At 62.9% G+C, this 20002-nt stretch overlaps 1 protein-coding gene across 8 annotated transcripts in view; it reads left to right on the top strand.

Moving 5' to 3' along the window:
* CAMK2B (calcium/calmodulin dependent protein kinase II beta) overlaps positions 1–20002 on the top strand; it is a 142167-nt gene that overhangs the window by 53134 nt on the left and 69031 nt on the right. For all 8 annotated transcript variants that reach the window (XM_073325409.2, XM_073325408.2, XM_073325404.2 and 5 more), the window contains exons 3-5: positions 779–838; positions 4667–4721; positions 10411–10476. In XM_073325409.2, the coding sequence (XP_073181510.1) occupies positions 779–838; positions 4667–4721; positions 10411–10476 (181 nt within the window). The remainder of the gene's footprint in view (positions 1–778; positions 839–4666; positions 4722–10410; positions 10477–20002) is intronic.

Genomic DNA, 20002 nt, shown 5'->3' with positions numbered 1-20002 from the left:
GTGGTATAGGGGGCCCAGCTGGGTGGCAGAGGTGGTAAGGGAATCAAGGTGGTCTGTAGGGAGACCTCCGATGTTTGGGGCATGTTAGCTGAACAGACACTCTCCAGTGGTTGGACGCTGATGTTAGGAAAATTCAAACTGGAAACAGAGACAACTTCTGAAGTGGGGGGCGAGTAGCCACGGCAATCGATTCTCAAGGGGCAGGATGGGGCGGACTCTCCGCCACACCGGCTCTTCGCAGCGAGAGCGGATGTCTTTCTAAACGCCACGTGCTCGCGAGGGGTTACTCTGGCTAGCGTCAATCCCCTGGCAGGGGAGAAGAAATCCCAACACGGCAGGACTCGCTGGCGGAGGTTCTCTGGCTTGTGCGATGCAGGAGGTCAGACTAGATGGTCACGATGGGCCCTCTGGCCTTGAAATCCATCCGTCCATGACCCTGGGCCCGCCTGAAAGCCCTCTCCCACGTGAGCTCCCTGGCGGCCTTGGGAGGAGAAGAGGGGGCTTTTGCAGCCTGTACTGCTGATGTAGCTTGGCTTCTGATACCCTTTCCCCCTTCCCCGCCAATCTGCTTGCTGTATTAAAGCCCACGCCCTTCGGCCCAGTCCCGCTCTCAGGACGGGAGCCTTGGGCTCTGGTTGGGGCGCTTGGTGGCCCTTGATAAGCGGTATAGGTGATGTGTGCCCCTCTTTGCCCCCAACCCGCCAGGGCTTGCTGAACATGTGGAATGGCTGCGTCAGGCGATGCCATTAACGGGGCTTGTTCTCTGTTCCGTCTCCAGATCATCAGAAGTTGGAGCGCGAAGCCCGGATTTGCCGTCTCCTGAAGCATTCCAACATCGGTGAGTGCCTGCCGCGAGGACGGGGTGGGGAGTGCTTGCCGCGGGGCGGGGGAGGGTGACAACCCCCCTAGGAGGGCCAGAGGAGGGGATGGAGGAAGGATGCCTCTCCCCAGGATTTTGGTTGACCCAAAACGACCTGAATTTGACCCAATTTTGCTCATGGTATTGGCACGCCCAAAAATGCATCTTCCGGTGAATGTACTGTTCGCCCCAAAAATGTCACCCAGCTCTAGCCAGATGGGGTAGAAGTAGCAGGCAATGCAGACACGTCCTTGGGACACTGGGGGTGGGGGGGGATGTCTCTCATTCCCAGAATGCCACTGTGCATGTCGCTCACCACCCTGCCCTCTCCAAAGGCCCAGCCTAGCCGGGGTTTCAGACCTGCTGCCCCAGCCGCCGGCCTCAGCCATTCGGGATCCTCCCCGTCTACCAGAGCTCAGCTGGAGCATCGCGTGCCTGGGACCCTGGCCAGAGCTCGCCCGGGCACCCTGGGGAGTCCTCACCCCAGCCACACTCGCACCCAGTGCAGGGAGAGGGGCCACTGAGGACGCAACCGAGGATGACCCCGTACAGCCAGGCTGCCTCCTGCCGCACACCGTCCCCATGCCTCCGCCCTGCGCGGGGCGTGATCCGGGCTCCCCGGGGAGCCATTGCAGCCTGGGGGTGCAGACCCAGGGCCCGGCCCGGCGCTGCATTGCTCATGGCCAAGTTAACAGCCCCATGGAAGAAGGCCACAAGCCCACGCCTGCCCGCAGCTGCTGCTGACAAGGGGGTGATTAAAACAGGAGGTTTTAATCAGCAGAGCACTGGGCAGGTCTTTCCTCCCATGCAAGTGGCCAATTCAAACTTCACCCCCCCCCCCACACGTCCCCGCCCCAGCACCAGCGCGCTCTGGTGATGCCAATTATTTGTTTGTTTTTTTTCAATTTTCCTCTGGTCCCCCCCCCCCTTTTGAAGTACATCAGTTGCTATGGCAACCCTGTCGTCACGGCCACCTTCAAGGTGGAGATGGCCACAAGTGCAGGAGAAAATCAGTGTATATAATGGGCTGAAACTGACCCTGGGAGACGTGGGAACGCGAATGGTGGGCACGGGGGGGCGGGGGGGGGGAGAGACAGACACACACAAGCTCAGCTAAGGGTACACCACAAATGGTTGTGTCCTGGAACAAATGTTTGGGGTGCGTCTGGACTGGCCTTCACCGCGACTTTAAGGCCAGAAGGGACCATCGCGATCCTCTAGTCGAATCTCCTGCACAGAACCTCGCCCACCCGCCCCTGTAACTGACCCCGAACCTCTGGCTGACTCACTGGTGTTCTCAACTCAGGGTTTCAAGTGACAGAGAGTCCGCCATTTCCACTAGTTTAACCCTGCAAGGGGCCTGTGCCCCATGCTGCAGAGGAAGGCGATTCCCCCCCATAGGGTCTCTCTGCCAGTCTGAACTGGAGGAAATTCCTTCCCCACCCCAAATCTGGCGATCAGTTAGACCCTGAGCACGCGGGCAGGACCCACCAGCCAGACACCTGGGAAAGAATTCACTGGAGTAACTCAGAGCCCTCCCCATCCAGTGTCCCGTCTCCAGCCATTGTGTTAATCGCCCTGAGTTAGCTGGCTATCTCAAGTCAGTAAAAACCATCAGCGTCGACAAGCACCTCGGGGCAAAGAGATGCAATAATAGGGTCCCTGGCTCCTTACGAAGCCCTCAACACCAGCCTGTGTGCAATAGGCCCCTTCAGGGCTGGTGGCGTCTTACGCTCCCTTAAGAGCCACGTGAGGGCCTAGGAAGTTAGGGCATCCCCACATGTGAGTAGTAGCACCAAGCCGAAGCACTATTCATTGTATTTCTGGCTGCTGGAACAGCCCTGGATCCAGATCTGCCTTTCTCACTAGGGACCCTTTCCACTCGTCTGCAGAACCTTTGCCATGTTGCAGTTATTGCAAAAACCATTCCCACCCCACCTGATCTTCAGTTAACCGCATTCTAATATGAAATAGCCCTGAGGCTGGACAAGTTGAAAATACAAGAAAGGGCTCCAAGTAGCCACAACATCTTCCCTCAGGCCGGAGTCACTTCCCTTCCCTCCAGAGGAATCGGATTGCTTTTGTTTGGCAGTGGAAGAGTCCCGCTTCTTCCGTGGCCCCGAGCTCTTTGTCAAACCCCTCCTGGTCTGATGGCATCACAAAGGGGCCGGGGAAAGGGGCCCCGTTGAAGTCACTGATCAGGAAAGCTGATTTCGGAGCGCTCCAGCCTCTGCAGGGAGGTATCTGAGCTCCTCTTCAGCCAGCTCTGAAGAGCCCCCGCAGTGCCAGTTACGGGCTCTCGCCACTGCCAAGCCCACCGCGTCAGTGCGTTAGCTTTGAGACGCATGTGCTGGCTTTAGCTCACGCTGCTCGTGTTTCTAACCGGATGCTGCCCCCATTTGTTCCTTTCCCTGGTTTCTCCTGGTTCCGCCTCCCCCGGATCTCATCAAGAGCCTGATTCTGGGCTTAGATTTTTAGGCGCTGAATCGAATTGGGATCTGAATCGCACAGGCCTGGGGCTCCAATGGCAGGAAAAGTGGTTTGCAAAGAAACCGACAAGTTGCCAGTGGAAATGGATTGTCTGGAATGAGCCTCTCCCTGGGCGTCTGTACTCCGGGGCCAGCTGCATCTGTTCTGTTTCTTTTCCCTGGCCCCCTTTTTGCCATCACTGCCCCAGTCCCCCGCTCAGCCTCTCTTCCCGAGCTCGCCCTGCTCCTGTGGGTACAGTTAGTTGTGGTTCTCAGTCCAGTTCCTAAAGGGATGGGCACCCACCTGTCCACACCACCCCAGCAATGGGGCACTAGCCTGCACCCCATCTTTGGGGGAAGCGTGGCTGCCTGCACCCCGTCCATCCTGCAGCCCTGCCCGCAGAGATGAGCTCGGCAAGGCTGCGTGGTGGAGCCATAAGGAAGCTGCAGCTAGTGTAATGTGGCTGCTTTGCTTCTTGAGCAGGTCGTGGGCAGAGGTTGTAGAAGACCCCTGTGCTCTGAGATGGGCACTGGCCGCTGCTTGGCTTCTGGGGGGAGCGGACGGGGTCTCTGGTGGGGCATCTGCCTGGGGGATGTCTCTGGAGTGCCACCGTAGGTAGGATCAGTGGAGGCGCTGGAGGCTGGGGAAGGACCTCACTCCACCAGAGCCTGGCTTTGCTAAGCTTTCGGGCCCAACATCTTCTCTTGGGCTGTGGCTCGGGCTGGAGCTGGTACCGAGGACGGTGATCCACCTAGGCCGCCTGCCCCTAGCAGATAGATCCTTTGTCCTCTATGTACCATAATGCACCACATGCCCGAGCGCTGGGATCTGCCATCAATACTGAATTGCCGGCCTTGGGGCCCCAGGTCTTGGTAACGCCCAGATCTGGGCTTGATGGAGAACCATCCCTGGAGAAGATATTGGCAATGCCCTCTTTGCCCTTGGGGCAGGGAATGGGGGGTCAATGATGGCTGGGCAGGCTAGAGGCTGAAATCCCCTCTCCACTCCAGGGCAGTTCTGCAATTATGGCAGGGGGTAGCACTCTCGGAGCTGAGCTCCAGCCTCAGGATTGTCCCTCCGTCCCCGTGCCCCAGAACTAAGATTCCCCAGGACTGGCCAAGCATCACCACGGATTCCTGGGCCTGGCTGCTAGTGCCCGATTCCGGAGGGGAGTCCTGGCAGCTCTGCGAGCCTCCGGAAACGTGTCTCGTGGGAGGCATCATCCCGCGACCGAGTGAGAGGCCGGTCCCCAGGGCTCCATCCGGGCACCTGTTCCTAGAGCAAGGCAACAGCTGACGCTTCCCTGGGGCCTGATGTCTCCTCTGTGCTCCATTGCAGTGCGTCTCCACGACAGCATCTCCGAGGAGGGCTTCCACTACCTCATCTTTGATCTGTAAGTAGCTAAAGCGCCTCCCTGGGGGTGGGGGGTTCTGGGGCACGCGGCTCTTAATTCGCCTGCAGAACCGGCCGTAGCGTCGTCCATTTGCTGTAACAGGGAATTCAGGACAGCCGTGTCTGGCTGTGTTTTTCCAAGGGTTTGAATTCAGTTCTAGCATAGCTGCACTGCAGCAGCTGTCAGGGCGGGGACTGGTGTGAGGGTGAGATGGGGGTGGGGGCCGGCTATGGCATAGGGTGGAAGGGGCTGGGGAGCTTTTGCCCCGCTGGGCAGGAAGGAGACTCCCGTCTCTCCCCCCAAGGAGGTTTGTCTTTCTCTCTGCTTCTCCTCCTGGGCGGGGGAGGGAAGTTACTGTTCCGATGTACATTGTTGGAGCTTTTGCTCCTGGACCAGGCCCCCGTCGGGCTAGGCTTGGTCTTAGGAGCTTCCAAGTCTAAGACCAGGGACAGCTGGTGGATACAGGCAGATGGGAGAGGACATGGAAGCGAAAAGGAAGGCTACGATTTTGTCACGGAGGTCGCGGTAGTCCCGGAATCCGTGACTTCCAAAGACCTTCGTGACTTCAGCCCCAACACCTGGGAGCTCCAGGGTCCCACCGCCTCCCGCAGCAGCAGGGAGCTGTGAGGTACCCCACAGCTCCCAGCCATCTCGGGCAGGGGGGTACCCTGCAGCTCCCGGCCTCTGCGGGGGACCCTGGCAGCTTCCGGGCCACTGCTGTAGGACAGGGGGAGCCCGGTAGCTTCCAGGCCACTGCTGCAGGACAGGGGGACCCCGGCAGCTTCTGGGCCACTGCTGTAGGACAGGGGGACCCCGGCAGCTCCCCATGCTGCGAGAGGTGGGGCAGGGGTATTCCCACAGCTCTCCGCCGTTGGGGAGGGGGCAGGGGGACCCTGCAGCTCCCCTCCGCTGATGGGGGCAGGGGGACCCTGGAGCTCTGAGTCCCCATGGGTGGTGGGGGGCCCCAGAGCTCCCAGCCACCCCGCAGCTGCCCAGTCCTTTCCCATGTTATCATGGATATTTTTAGTAAAAATCAAGGACAGGGCTTCCGTGAATTTTCCGTGACCTGCCCCCGACTTTTACTGAAAATATCCATGGCAAACCTTGGCCTTAGCGATGCGACAGCATTGGTCAGCCGGGCAGGCGGGGTCTCCCACACTGGGGACACATTCGCCGGGAGGCCAACCGAAATCGAGTTTTAAGGAGGGGTCGGAAGGTGGACAAGGAGGTGGCTCTGGGGCTGTTTCAGGGGAGCGTCTCCCAGGCGGGAGGGGCAGCTGGAGAGACGTGTGTGTGAAATGTAACCAGGGGGCTGGCATGACTGGCAGGGCAGAGGCAGGACCGGCGAATGACACAGGAGAGGCAGGGTGGGGAGAGGCTGGGCAGGGCCTTGAAAGGAGCTTGTCTGATGCACGGGAGAAAAGGCTCCTCGGCCTGGCCCCCGGCAGGAAGGGTGAGTGGAGCCTAGCCAGGTGACCATTCTTCTTTGTATTGCAGTCGTGCCCACGGGTGCCAGTCAGGATCGGACACAGGAGTCTCTGTCCGGAGCAGCCCTGGCCCCTGGTTTCTCGGAGGAGGCCGGGGGCTGAGGCCAGGCGTGGCCCACGGGCTTAACGGCCTCTCCCAGCGCTGGTGCCAAGGCAGGCGACCAGCACGAGGCGGTTAGGCCTGGCCCCTTGGCTCCGGGGAGCCCTGGGACCCGGTGCTTTGTGCCGGGATGGCGCAGCGCATCTGGGGGGTGGCGGAGACCCGGTGCGCTGTGCTCAGCTGCCTCTCGCCTCGTTCCAGATATAGCAGCTGGTGAGCTCATCGCACGGTGCCTCTGACAGGGCCAGGGAAGCAGCAGGTTATATTTAGCTCTCCTCTGAGTCACGGCAGCTCCAGGTTCCCTGTGCTGGACTCGCACAGACCTTGGCGTGTCCCCAGCCTGCAGCGGGAGGGGAATCAAGAGACACGGGTTTGCCCCGGGGCACTGGGGGCTGAGCTCCCCCCCCCCGTCACCTGCTCCCCCCGCGCCGTAGGGCCGGGACATGAACTCTTCATCTCCACTGCCAGCCAGGGGTTGGAGGACAGTGAAACGGGAGGGCTGGGGAGGGCTTGCCCTGAGCTAAGGAGGAGGGGGAACGGCGCTCTCCCCCGAGTACTGCATCCCCTGCTAATACCCAGTCAGCACCGTGTCACCGCTCAGCAGGAACAGAGCTCGCTCCTCCTCCCAGCCTTGGCCAGGCCTGGGGTAGCCGGGAGCTCCCCCCAGAGCCAGCGCCCTGCCCCGCCCCCCCCACAGCGCCCCCTGCTGGGAGAGGCCGGGGCTGGAATAGCTGGGAGCTCCCCCCAGAGCCAGCGCCCTGCCCCGCCCCCCCACAGCGCCCCCTGCTGGGAGAGGCCGGGGCTGGAATAGCTGGGAGCGCCCCCCAGAGCCAGCGCCCTGCCCTGCCCCCCACAGCGCCCCCTTCTGGGAGAGGCTGGAGTAGCCAGGAGCTCCCCCCACTGCCAGCGCCCTGCCCTGCTCCCCACAGCGCCCCCTGCTGGGAGAGGCCGGGGCTGGAGTAGCTGGGAACTCCCCCCACAGCCAGAACTGCTGCCCTGCCCCCCACAGCGCCCCCTGCTGGGAGAGGCCGGGGCTGGAGTAGCCGGGAGCTCCTCCTCCCAGCCAGTACCTCTGCCCTGCCCCCACAGCACCCCCTGCTGGGAGAGGCCAGGGCTGGAATAGCTGGGAGCTCCCCCCAGAGCCAGCGCCCTGCCCCGCCCCCCCCACAGCGCCCCCTGCTGGGAGAGGCCAGGGCTGGAATAGCTGGGAGCTTCCCCCAGAGCCAGCGCCCTGCCTCGCCCCCCCCACAGCACCCCGTGCTGGGAGAGGCCAGGGCTGGAATAGCTGGGAGCTCCCCCCAGAGCCAGCGCTCTTCCTCGCCCCCCCCCCACAGCACCCCCTGCTGGGAGAGGCTGGAGTAGCCAGGAGCTCCCCCCACTGCCAGCGCCCTGCCCTGCTCCCCACAGCACCCCCTGCTGGGAGAGGCCGGGGCTGGAGTAGCTGGGAACTCCCCCCACAGCCAGAACTGCTGCCCTGCTCCCCACAGCGCCCCCTGCTGGGAGAGGCCGGGGCTGGAGTAGCTGGGAACTCCCCCCACAGCCAGAACTGCTGCCCTGCTCCCCACAGCACCCCCTGCTGGGAGAGGCCGGGGCTGGAGTAGCCGGGAGCTCCTCCTCCCAGCCAGTACCTCTGCCCTGCCCCCACAGCACCCCCTGCTGGGAGAGGCCAGGGCTGGAATAACTGGGAGCTCCCCCCAGAGCCAGCGCCCTGCCCCGCCCCCCACACAGCACCCCCTGCTGGGAGAGGCCAGGGCTGGAATAGCTGGGAGCTCCCCCCAGAGCCAGCGCCCTGCCCCGCCCCCCCCACAGCACCCCGTGCTGGGAGAGGCCAGGGCTGGAATAGCTGGGAGCTCCCCCCAGAGCCAGCGCTCTTCCTCGCCCCCCCCCCACAGCACCCCCTGCTGGGAGAGGCTGGAGTAGCCAGGAGCTCCTCCCACTGCCAGCGCCCTGCCCTGCTCCCCACAGCACCCCCTGCTGGGAGAGGCCGGGGCTGGAGTAGCTGGGAACTCCCCCCACAGCCAGAACTGCTGCCCTGCTCCCCACAGCGCCCCCTGCTGGGAGAGGCCGGGGCTGGAGTAGCTGGGAACTCCCCCCACAGCCAGAACTGCTGCCCTGCTCCCCACAGCGCCCCCTGCTGGGAGAGGCCGGGGCTGGAGTAGCCGGGAGCTCCTCCTCCCAGCCAGTACCTCTGCCCTGCCCCCACAGCACCCCCTGCTGGGAGAGGCCAGGGCTGGAATAACTGGGAGCTCCCCCCAGAGCCAGCGCCCTGCCCCGCCCCCCACACAGCACCCCCTGCTGGGAGAGGCCAGGGCTGGAATAGCTGGGAGCTCCCCCCAGAGCCAGCGCCCTGCCCCGCCCCCCCCACAGCACCCCGTGCTGGGAGAGGCCAGGGCTGGAATAGCTGGGAGCTCCCCCCAGAGCCAGCGCTCTTCCTCGCCCCCCCCCCCACAGCACCCCCTGCTGGGAGAGGCTGGAGTAGCCAGGAGCTCCCCCCACTGCCAGCGCCCTGCCCTGCTCCCCACAGCACCCCCTGCTGGGAGAGGACAGGGCTGGAGTAGCCGGGAGCTCCTCCTCCCAGCCAGTACCTCTGCCCTGCCCCCACAGCGCCCCCTGCTGGGAGACGCCAGAACTGTCCCTGTGATCACACTCTTGTGTTGATTTTTGCCATCCGTTCCATTCAGGAGCGCCGGCTCTTTCAGCCCCTCCTGGCCTGCCATGGCTGTGGACTGAATTTGCGTTGGCTTCCACTGCGGTTTGATTATGAGACAGACCAAAGTGCCCACAAGCCCCGCTGGCGTCGGTGTCGGCGGGCAGGTGCCTGGCCTCCCCGGGAACCCAGCCTGCAAGCTGCCCTGCCCCTCCTCCTGTCCGCACGAGGCCCGTGGAAAGTCACACCACAAGAGGGAGGGGAAGACGCACCTGGGGGATGTCAGGGTGCAGACGGATGCCTCCGGTTCTGTGGTGCGGAGACGTGGGGAGAGATGGCGGAGAAACATGGAGTTGTCTCCCTTCCTGCCACGTGGGAGTTGAGCTCCCTCATGCTGGGGCTGGCGATGAGCTGGGGGAGGCGGGCGGCTGGCTGCCACGTGGGCAGAGTGGAGACAGCCAGCATAGGCAGGCAGCAGCAGAGTGCCAGGAAAAGCAGGGCTTGGCGATCGGAGAGGAGCGAAGAGGGATGGGGAGAGTCCAGTGTCCCTTGAAGTGAGGGTGTCCTGGCACTGGGACCTCAGCCAGCCAGAGGGGACTTGAGCCGTGGCAGAGACTGGGGTGGCATGGGGCTCCGTGGGCATCACCAGAGGGGACTTGACTCCTCTTAGCTGCAAGGAGCTTGCTTTGATCAGGCTCCACCCCCATTGCCCAGCCCCTGCCCTGTGGCCCCCACACCTGGCATGCCCCTGGTCCAGGCTGATTATTCTCTCTATAAACACCCCCGGGTAGGGGGAGAGTCACTGGAGCTACAGGCCAACGGGACTGGACTCGGTGACCCAGGATTCCCTTGCTGCCTGACATCCTATGGCCGTGTCCCTCAGGGGAGGAGCAGGGCTGGCCTCGGCCCGCTGTCACTGACTCGATGGGCTGGGCACAGCCTGGCAGCTGGGTCCCTGCGTAGGATGGACAATGGAGGAGGCCCAGGCCCTGCCTGCTCTCTCCCGCCCTCTGCCAGGGGCGCAGGGCACAGAGGGGCAGGAAGTTGCAGTGCTCCCTTCTCCATCCTGCGTGCCCCCCACTTGGCACCCGATACCCTTCGCGTCCCCGGAGTGGCCCTGGGCTTCAAGTCGCCCGCACCGAGGAGCTTCCCAGTCGGCGTCGGGGCTGGGGAGCATGGCAGCTGTCGGGAATGCCAGGGCTCCGGGCGCGTGTGCCGTGCAGCCCGCGCTCTTTGCCTTGGTCGTGCTGGTGAGCCGGGGGTGTGCTCTCTGGGGGAGCAGAGGGTGCAGCTCACCGGGGCCTGGCTGCCAGCTGCGGGTGGAGCTGTGGCCTGCTCTGGTTCTCCAGTGCCAGGCTGGCGCCATTCAGCGGGTGCCCCGCGAGGGGTTTGGGTGGGAGCTGGGCACTGGGGCCTGGGCACTGGGAGGGTGAACTCTGCCTCTCTGTGTTTCAGGGTCACTGGTGGGGAGCTTTTCGAAGACATCGTGGCCCGGGAATATTACAGTGAGGCCGATGCCAGGTGAGTGGCAACTCCCCACCCCCCACATCCCCTCCGCCCTCCTCCCCGTCAACATTAACCCATTCATGACCTGGGCAGAGGGGGGGAACCCCAGAGGTATCGCCAGGTGATAGCCAAGTGCCTATGCCTTTGGCACCATTGTGCCATGTGTCCTGCTGGTCACACCCAGCGCGGGGTCGCTCTCCTGCGGTTCAGTTCCAGGGGCCCCTCAGCCGGCCTGGGCCTGAAAACAAATGTCTACCCCATGCTCCCTGAGGACGAGGAGGAGAGTGGCGGCAACTCTCCCTCCGGGGCCCAGCTGGCTTCTGGGGCGCAGCCAGAGAGGCAGAGGGGTGGTGGGACCCAGGGGGGGTTCGAGCTTTCCCCTCTGGGTTGTCAGTGGGACGAGTCTGGTCTTAGCCTGGTCCCTTAGGGAGCACTCGCGAAGCCACCACCCAGCAGGGCACGGTTGCCAGCCATGCACCGTGGGCCAGGGCTGCTGGAGGGCAGGGCGGAGGTGCGTTGGCACAGCAGCGGGGGGGGACGGGACGGGGGGAACGTTCTGGATCAGAACCGAGGGGCTTTGCCTGGGGAAGAGGGCTCAGGACCGGACGAACTGCTGGAGAGGCTCCGGCAGAGCTGTGGGGCAGGGCCAGGAGCGGGGCGGGATGTAGGGGCGCTCAGAGTGGGCAGGGGAGCACTGAGCTGCGGGACCGGAGTAGGGGTCTGTCCCAGAGAGGGAAGGGTGCAGCATCCCTCCCTCTGGTCCCAGCCTGGCTGTCGGGCCCTGGCAACTGGGAGGCCACTGACCCTCCCACAAGCAGCTGGCGTCTGTGGGGCTTGTCTCAGCCATCGGGGAGCAGTGGGCACAGAGCAGCCGGCTGGTAGAGAGCGCGGGGGACTGGGAACAAACTGCAGGGACAGGGCACATCTGAGGGCAGCCGGCAGGGTTTGGGGGGCATTGCTGACAGGGGCCTGACCTGGTGACCTGGTGACTGGGCACGCGTGGGCTCGTCTGGTGACGTGCCCGTTCCTGGTCCCGTCCGACTGGAGCACGCTGGCCCCCTCCCTCCGTGTGCTGGCCCCCAGCATCTCGCTGTTTGCTGCTTGTCGTCTCTCCAGCCCCCTTGTGAACCGGCGGGGATGGGGGGGCCCTGGGCCAGGCAGGCACCGGGACTGTGCCGGAGGAGGTCAGACGCCCGTCACGCTTCTCAGGCTCAGACGGGTTCCCAGCTCCAGGGACCTGGCCAAGCTGGGCTCTAGCTAATGACCTCACACGCCGCCCCGTCTAGGCTCTGCTGGGGAGTCCCGGGCTCGTGGCCCCCTCTTCATGCAGTTTCATTGCCGTTCCGGGCATCTGATGCTTTCCCCAGGACGGGGGGTAGCCTAGGATAGCGGGCGGGCATCAGATCAGGATTGAGGGGCCGTGGCAGAGGTATAAATGTGGGGAGCCCAGGGCTGGGATAGCAGGGGGCTGTGGGTCAGGATTGAGGGGCAGCGGCCGAACTCTGTGTTGGGAGAAACCAGGGCTGGGCTAATGGGGTGGGGGCTGGTGGCAGGTCCCTCTCCCTGCAGCTCCCGCTTCCCCCATCCCTGGGCTGTCAGTGGTGGGAGCCCCCTGTCAGGGCAGCCCGTGTGGGGCAGCCTGTCACGGAGTCCCTGGGCGATGCTCTGGAACTGCTCCCCATGAAGCCAAGCAGGACTCTGGGGAAGTCTCCTCTCTGGGAGCAGCCTGTCTGCAGGACACACAGCTCACCCGGCTCCACCTTCCTGGGTCTGACCTCGGAGCATTCAGCCTCCTCTGCCCCTCCGTGTGCTTCCCACAGCGAGTCTGCCCAGGCGGGGTCCTGGGGGGGCCAGAGGGTCCTGTGCCCCAATTTCGCAGTCAGACGTGACTCTCAGCCAGCCAGTAAAACAGAAGGTTTATTAGACGACAGGAACATGGTCTAACACAGAGCTTGTAGGTGCAGCGAACGGGACGCCTCAGCTGGGTCTATTTTGGGGGGCAGTGAGCCAGACAACCACATCTGCCCTTCACTCCATGTCCCAGCCAGCCCCAAACTGAAACTTCCTCCAGCCCCCCCTCCTCTGGGCTTTGTCCCTTTCCCTGGGCCAGGTGGTCACCGGATTCCTTTGTTCTCCAACCCTTTAGCTCTCACCTTGCAGGGGGGAAGGGCCCAGGCCATCAGTTGCCAGGAAACACAGGGTGTCGGCCATTCTCTGTGTCCAGACTCCTGCACACACCGGCCCTCTAGGGCTCTGCAATGATCATACACCCTTATCCCACCCCCTAGATACTTAAGAACTGCCATGGGGAAACCGAGGCACCCCCACACTATTCAGAGGAAACATTAAGAACAGTCCCACTTCGTCACATCTCTCCCCCCTTCGAGATCGAACTGAGCGGGGTCACTTTAGCCAGTGACCTGGGGAAGTTCGAAGACACCAACATTCCCATGGATGCCCCAGCATCTCTCCCTTTCCTTGGTAGGAGTTACACCAGGCCCTTCCAGTTTCACACCTCTCCTTAGGTCGGGGTGATAGATAGCACTTCCAGCTGCATGTGGGAAGCTTTATGCGGCCCGTGCCCTTTGGCTAACCCAAAACCCCAGGGGGTCAAACTGGGATTGCGTCTTCTCCCCAACAAGCTGGCCAAACACAGCCACTTGGTTATAGGACTGTTTAACTTTCTTAACAGCTTTCACTTCATCTGAGACCTTCTCAAAGCTATTCACACTGGATCTTCAACAGGAAAGTCAGTGGATCCATTCACAACCAAAAATTTCTGGCTGTTAGGAACTGAAACTTTCTTGATTAAATCACTTTCACACCCTTCAGTTGCAGTAAACTGCTTGCAAAGACTCCATGAGGATTCCTTTCCCTAGGGCTTTTCTATACAACAATTCACCCCTCACAGAAATTCTGCCCTTACCCTCTTCACCTAGGGCTTGCTCTAGAGGAACACTTTCCTGAGCAACAACAGACTCTTTCTGGGTCTCCCTTACATCCAGAATTACCTCTGGCCCATCCGGTGGATTCCTACACAATCCCCTTTCAGGCAAACTTACAGACTTCCTAGATAAAAGGTCAGAAGCATTCTCCTTCCCTTTGCCACACACAAGTTCAGCAATCTTTTCCTTCTTGCTACAGGTTTCCACACCCTCAGTAGGTAACACAATCAAATCACCTTCGTGCTCTCCTTGTATCCTGGCTAGGATCTCACCCTGATTAGACAGAGTTGCTAAACCCTTTCCCAACAACACACTAGCAACAGGCAGAATACAAGCACCAGAATTGTCTGGTCTCTGGGGTTTTACATAGACACTAACTGGATGTGACCTAGTTACAGGGCCATTCTCCCGAGCAGACACAAACTTGGGACCATTCCTTTCCTGGGCTTCAGCTGAATCCAGAACCAGCTCTGAGACAACTGCACGACCCTCAACCATCACAGGCTGACAGGCCCCTTCTGTCTGCTCCACAGACAAAGAGGAGCCGGACACACTTTCTCCTTTCCCAGGCACACAGCTTGGGATCTCATTCCCCTGGTCCCAGCACACAGGGCTGGTCACAGACAACTGCTTGGAGATCAGGGTAGCTCCCTCCACAGGCAAGTCAATACCCCTGACAGACACAGACACGTTTCCTTCCCTGTCCCAATTCTCCACCCAGCTAACAGGTAAGGTCCAGGGACACTCATCTTCCACTCTCCTCCCCTTCCCACCCTGCTGACTAGACACAGCCATCAGCTCACAAGGCTGCCTAGGCTCATCCAAACTTTCCTTACCAAGCACCTTGCCACTCCCCACAGATCCCCTGCCCTGCCTGTGTCTCCCCCCACTCAGCTGGGGTCTCAGCTCCCCCCTTGCTCAGCGCTGCCCTTGCTGTCCCAGTGGGGTAGGCAGCGAGCTCCCTGCTTTCCTCACTACACCAGAGCCAGCCTGAGCCCCTGAGCCCCCCTCTCCGGTGTGCAGGGGGGCAGGGAGCATCTCTCTCTCCCACCCAGCCCCAGGGGTCTGGTTACAGGCAGGCAGGTAGCCTGAGCCTAGCCGATCCTCCCCCCTGCCAGCCAGGTCATCTGCATTTTCACTGACCATTTCCCTCTCCCCGATTGGTTCCCTGGATTCAAATTCAAACCCTTGGCAGTTACCGGAGCAGGGCCTGGATCCTGTCCCAAAGAGACACAGTCACCCCACAACAGGGTCTCACAGCTGGTGTCCTGGAGCACCCCAACGGCCGGCCAGCCCCACCCCTCCTGGGTCTGCACAGGGATCTGGGCCATAGGCAGGGCGAGGGGCTTCGTCCCTGGGACCCTCACCCAGCTCACACAGCCCCCCAGCGTCTGAGGCTGCACCACCCAGAACCTGACAACAGTTCTCTCTGTCCCAGGATCTCGCCACCCCAGGAATGTCTCCCCATTGACCATCCCCTTCCGCTCCCACTGGGGGTCCGAGGGGCCTGGCCCCAGGAAACTCCACACAGACACATAGGTTGGGGTCAGGAGTGGGAGCGTGTCCACCTCCCCACCCATCTGGCTGACGGCGTCTGTGGCCTTGGGACCCAGCAAGGGAGCTAGACACTGGGGCTTTTCCGCAGGGTCCCCCTGGTTCAAATCTCCAGCCTGCTCAAAGGCAGTGAGGTGGCATCCACATCCCCCCCTCCTCAACCAGGGGCAGCAATTTAGTCCCGAGGTTCCCTGCGGAACTGGCCCCCCGGGGTCTGTCCCCACTCACCCCGGGGAGGTCCCCTAGGCCTCTCAGCTCCCCACCGCCAGTTCATCCTGCTGCTGCTTCTGCAGCTCTTTCTTGGGCTCTCGCTGTCTCCCACGGTCCTCTTGCTCTCTCGGACTCAGCTCCAACCCAAGACCCTCATCTGGTCGGGGACAGGAGTCTTGGGGATGCCTGGCTCCCACTCCAGCTGCTCCCAGATCCTGCTGTCGCCCCATTGGGGGTCAGGAATCTGCTCCTTAGAGCGGTCATCCTCCTCCAGCTGCACTATTGTGACGACAGGAACATGGTCTAACACAGAGCTTGTAGGTGCAGAGAACAGGACCCCTCAGCCGGGTCCATTTTGGGGGGCAGTGAGCCAGACAACCACATCTGCCCTTCACTCCATGTCCCGGCCAGCCCCAAACTGAAACTCCCTCCAGCCCCCCCTCCTCTGGGCTTTGTCCCTTTCCCGGGCCAGGAGGTCTCCGGATTCCTTTGTTCTCCAACTCTTCAGCTCTCACCTTGCAGGGGGGAAGGGCCAGGCCATCAGTTGCCAGGAAACAGGGTGTCGGCCATTCTCCGTGTCCAGACCCCTGCACACACCTGCCCTCTAGGGCTCTGCAAGGATCACACACCCTTACCCCACCACTTAGATACTTAAGAACTGCCTAGGGGAAACTGAGGCACCCCCACACTATTCAGAGGAAACATTAAGAACAGTCCCACTTCGTCACACAGCCCCATGGGTTAGATCTCTCCCATGGCATCTGGCTACTCAGGCCTGTCCCTGCTGGGTTTGCTGATAGCCGGGGGAGGGACGACGGGGGACATCCCAGGGGTTTCCAGCTCCCAAGCTCTACCCATTAGTCCCTGCTGCTTCTGTTAAGACTGCTCGTTACGCCAGCGTCCCAGGGGCCCTGCCCTAGACTCGTAGCCCAGCTTGCTTTGCGGGTGGCAGGGGAGGAGGCTCGGAGTTGATTTGTGAGCCAGCAGGGCAGAGGGGAGCTGCCCCTGAGAGGCCATTTCTGCAGATTCTCTCCCATCACCCTTTGTTCACCAGAGAGCTTCCAACCCTGTGCGAGGCCCTGCCCCACACCCCTGTGGCCTCCCCCTGCCTCGGGGGGGGGGGCTCCCAGGCTGTATTCTGGCCCTCTGGGCACCCGCCCAAACCTGAGCATCGGGCTGCAGCAAAGGGAGGCAGAATCCAGGCAGGACGTCCCAGTGGCCTCCACCCACTCCCGGTGCTCCCCTGAGGTGCAGCGAGGCCAGGCTGGGATGGAGCCGTGGGACTCTCTCCCTGCAGGGAGCCCAGCTCCTCCCAGTGGGCTCACAGATGGGGCCTTCCCCTTTCCATGTCATGGCTGGAGCGGTGCCTTCCCGCGGCTGCGATCCGGAGAGCACCCCCAGATTCCACCCCCACGCATGCCGAGGGCTCCCCTCCTCTGCCCTGGCCATCGGCGTAGCCCAGTGGAACAGACCGGGAGGCTCTTGGTCCGTATCAAACCAGCCCGATGGGGCGTAATGGGCAGTGTCCGCTCCTGAGAGGCCCAGGACTGGCACGGACAGAGCTGAAGCCAGGGTGCCCAGACTGGAATAGCAGGGAGAGCCACTGGGCCGGACTGAGGTACTTGAGCAGAGCTGTGTGGTACCAGTTAGGAATAGCCGCCGGGGCTGTGGGTTGGGGTTGAGGGGCACTGGCCGAGATGGGGAGCACAGGGCTGGGACAGCAGGGGCTGTGGGTCAGAGTGAGGACACCTTGAACCCGGGGCTCGTCGTCCTTGGTTGGGGGTGGGGGCAGGAGCTGGGTCTAAGTGCTAGGGCTCCACGCAGGACTTATGGAGCTGGGATTCCTTTCCCCTTACTTAGCACCCGCAGAGCTGGGGGGAGCCAAGGGCTGGGGTAGCAGGAGGTTGTGGGTCAGGAGTGAGGGGCACCTGCAGAGCTGGGGGGAGCCAAGGGCTGGGGTAGCAGGAGGTTGTGGGTCAGGAGTGAGGGGCACCTGCAGAGCTGGGGGGAGCCAAGGGCTGGGGTAGCAGGGGGTTTTGGGTCAGGAGTGAGGGGCACCGGCAGAGCTGGGGGGGCAGGGCCGGGCTGGCAGGGGGTTGTGGGGCGGGACTGAGGGGCACCGGCAGAGCTGGGGGGAGGCTGGGGCTGGGCTAGCAGGGGGTTGTGGGTCAGGAGTGAGGGGCACCGGCAGAGCTGGGGGGAGGCTGGGGCTGGGATAGCAGGGGGTTGTGGGTCAGGAGTGAGGGGCACCGGCAGAGCTGGGGGGAGGCTGGGGCTGGGATAGCAGGGGGTTGTGGGTCAGGAGTGAGGGGCACCGGCAGAGCTGGGGGGAGCCAAGGGCTGGCGTAGCAGGGGGTTTTGGGTCAGGAGTGAGGGGCACCGGCAGAGCTGGGGGGGCAGGGCCGGGCTGGCAGGGGGTTGTGGGGCGGGACTGAGGGGCACCGGCAGAGCTGGGGGGAGGCTGGGGCTGGGATAGCAGGGGGTTGTGGGTCGGGAGTGAGGGGCACCGGCAGAGCTGGGGGGAGGCTGGGGCTGGGATAGCAGGGGGTTGTGGGTCAGGAGTGAGGGGCACCGGCAGAGCTGGGGGGAGGCTGGGGCTGGGATAGCAGGGGGTTGTGGGGCGGGAGTGAGGGGCACTGGCAGAGTGGGGAGGAGCCCGGGGCTGGGCTAGCAGGGGGTTGTGGAGAGAGCTGCTGTTTGCAGGGCGGGCAGGGCAGCCCCAGCTCGCACGACCCCTGACTAGATAGTGGGGTCACCCTGCCAGCTCGTCAGTTCCCAGAGCCCCCAGACGGTGACCTTCCTCCCACAGCACCTGCAGCCCGTTCCCTGCTCCGCGCTCGATCTGGGGCCGCGTAGCCGGACTCGGCCCTGCTAGCCGGGGGCTCTGCTCACCCGCTCTGCCCACCGCACCTTGGGTCCCAACTGTCCTCTCAGGGGGCTGCCCCCTCTCTGCCCGCGCCCCTCCCTCCAGCCCTGGCAGCATGCAGTTCCTGGTGCCATTAACAGCCATCCCCGCACCCCTTGTGATAACCCCCTGTGGTCTCTGAGCTTTCACAACATTGTTTCTCTCTCTCCTTCTCTCGTCCCCCCATCTCCACCCTGTCTCCCCATCCCTCTTTGTCTGTCCATCTGTCCCTCTGGACCCCCCACCCCCCCCGTTCCCTCTACCTGCTTATCCCATCTCTGGAATTCGTTCCCTCTCATGCATTATTTCGGTTTCCTTCTGTACATTTGATCGTCTCTCTCATGCCCTTCCTATCCGCCCCGCCCCCTCTCCTCATCGGGACCCTGCCCTGCCCGTCTCCCGTGTCTGCCCCCTCTCCCGCCCCTCCCTGACCCACTTTCTCTCTCCTTTCCTCCCCGTTTTGTTTTGCAGTCACTGTATCCATCAGCTATTAGAAAGCGTAACTTACATTCACCACTATGCCATTGTGCACAGGGACTTGAAGGTCAGTATATGCCTTTCGCCCGCTCCTGGCGTCGGGCTGGGGGTGCTGGTGCCCCCCAGCGCTCACACGCCCCCCCCTTCCCTCCCCGCTAGCTGATTTTTATTTTTGGGGGGTGGGGAGGGAGACGATATCCAGGGCTGGGGCAGGGGTTAGTTCGATTCTCAGCATGCCCGGCCGAGTCCTTCCTGGGCACCGCGCTGCAGCTGGGCAGGGCAGGCCAGGCAGGTCTGAGGCCCTGGACAGGAGGCAGCGCCCGGATGCAGACGTCCCGCCCCGACTCCAGTGCTCGCGGGACCAGACACCATCCTCCCCCCGATAATAATTTGCAATCTCAACTGGGCGGCTTGATTCGATTCGCATTTCACTGTCTCATCCCCCCCCCCGTCCCCCTCCCTCTCTTTCTCTCTCTCTCTGCCCCCCCCCCCCGCCGTCTCTTGTCTTGTTTGCCACCCCACGCCCGCATGGCTGCCAGTCCTGTCTCCCAGCCCCGAGCACCTAGCGGCTGGCTCCGAGGCCAGAGCTCGCCACGCCCCGTCGTGGCCAAGGGGCTGTGGCGGGCACATTCTTCCTTCCAGGCACCTGCCCAGCACGGTCTCCTCAGGCCAGGGATTCCCTGAGTGACGGCAGGAGAGCTTGAACCTGCGGCTTGTTGGCGTTGTTGGGTGCACAAGCTGGGCCTAAGGCCACTCCCCACCCACCGAGCGCGGATCTGCCCTCTACCCACGTTGCTGTCTTATGCCAAAGTGCCCTCTCCAAAGCCACCAGGGGATTTCACAGGCACCTTCCCCTGGCCCCTTCCTCTCTGAGCTGGGCAGTGATCCCACCTCTCACTGCTCAGCCCCTCTTCCCGTCCGTCCTGGGTGGCCTCCTCGCTCCCTGTGCTGCGGTTTGGAAGAGCCCCCCACCGCCAGGCAAGGCCATCTCCTGCTGAGCGAGGCCTTTTGCTGCCAGGACGCAGATGCCCGCTCAGATGCTGGCTGCTCTCTTGCCTGACACAGTGGGGCTTGAACCAGGGACCTCCAGAGCTACGGGCAGGAGCTGCTACTGTGTGGGCTAAAGAGCCAGGGCACCCTTACTGGGGCAGGCCCAGACCCTGCCCCTCTGCAGAGCAGGCCGGGGCAGGGGATCTATAGTGCCCCTGGACCAGTGAGTTATGTCAACACAGTGCCAGGGGATCCCCTGTGGGGCTCCAGAGTGGGCAGCCCCAGGCAGCAGTGTCCTCTCCCTGGGTGGGAGGCACAGGGATCCCATCCGTGCAAGTGGATCTGGGTGGGAGGCGCAGGGATCCCATCCGTGCAAGTGGACCTGGGTGGCAGGCACAGGGATCCCGGCCGTGCGAGTGGGCCCAGGTAGGGTTGCCAACTTTCTAATTGCACAAAACCG

Source organism: Lepidochelys kempii, chromosome 26 (genome assembly GCF_965140285.1).
Source record: "Lepidochelys kempii isolate rLepKem1 chromosome 26, rLepKem1.hap1, whole genome shotgun sequence".
Lineage (NCBI taxonomy): Eukaryota > Metazoa > Chordata > Testudines > Cheloniidae > Lepidochelys > Lepidochelys kempii.
The sequence above is the reverse complement of the archived record's forward strand: the minus strand, read 5'-3'. Positions and strand labels throughout refer to the sequence as shown.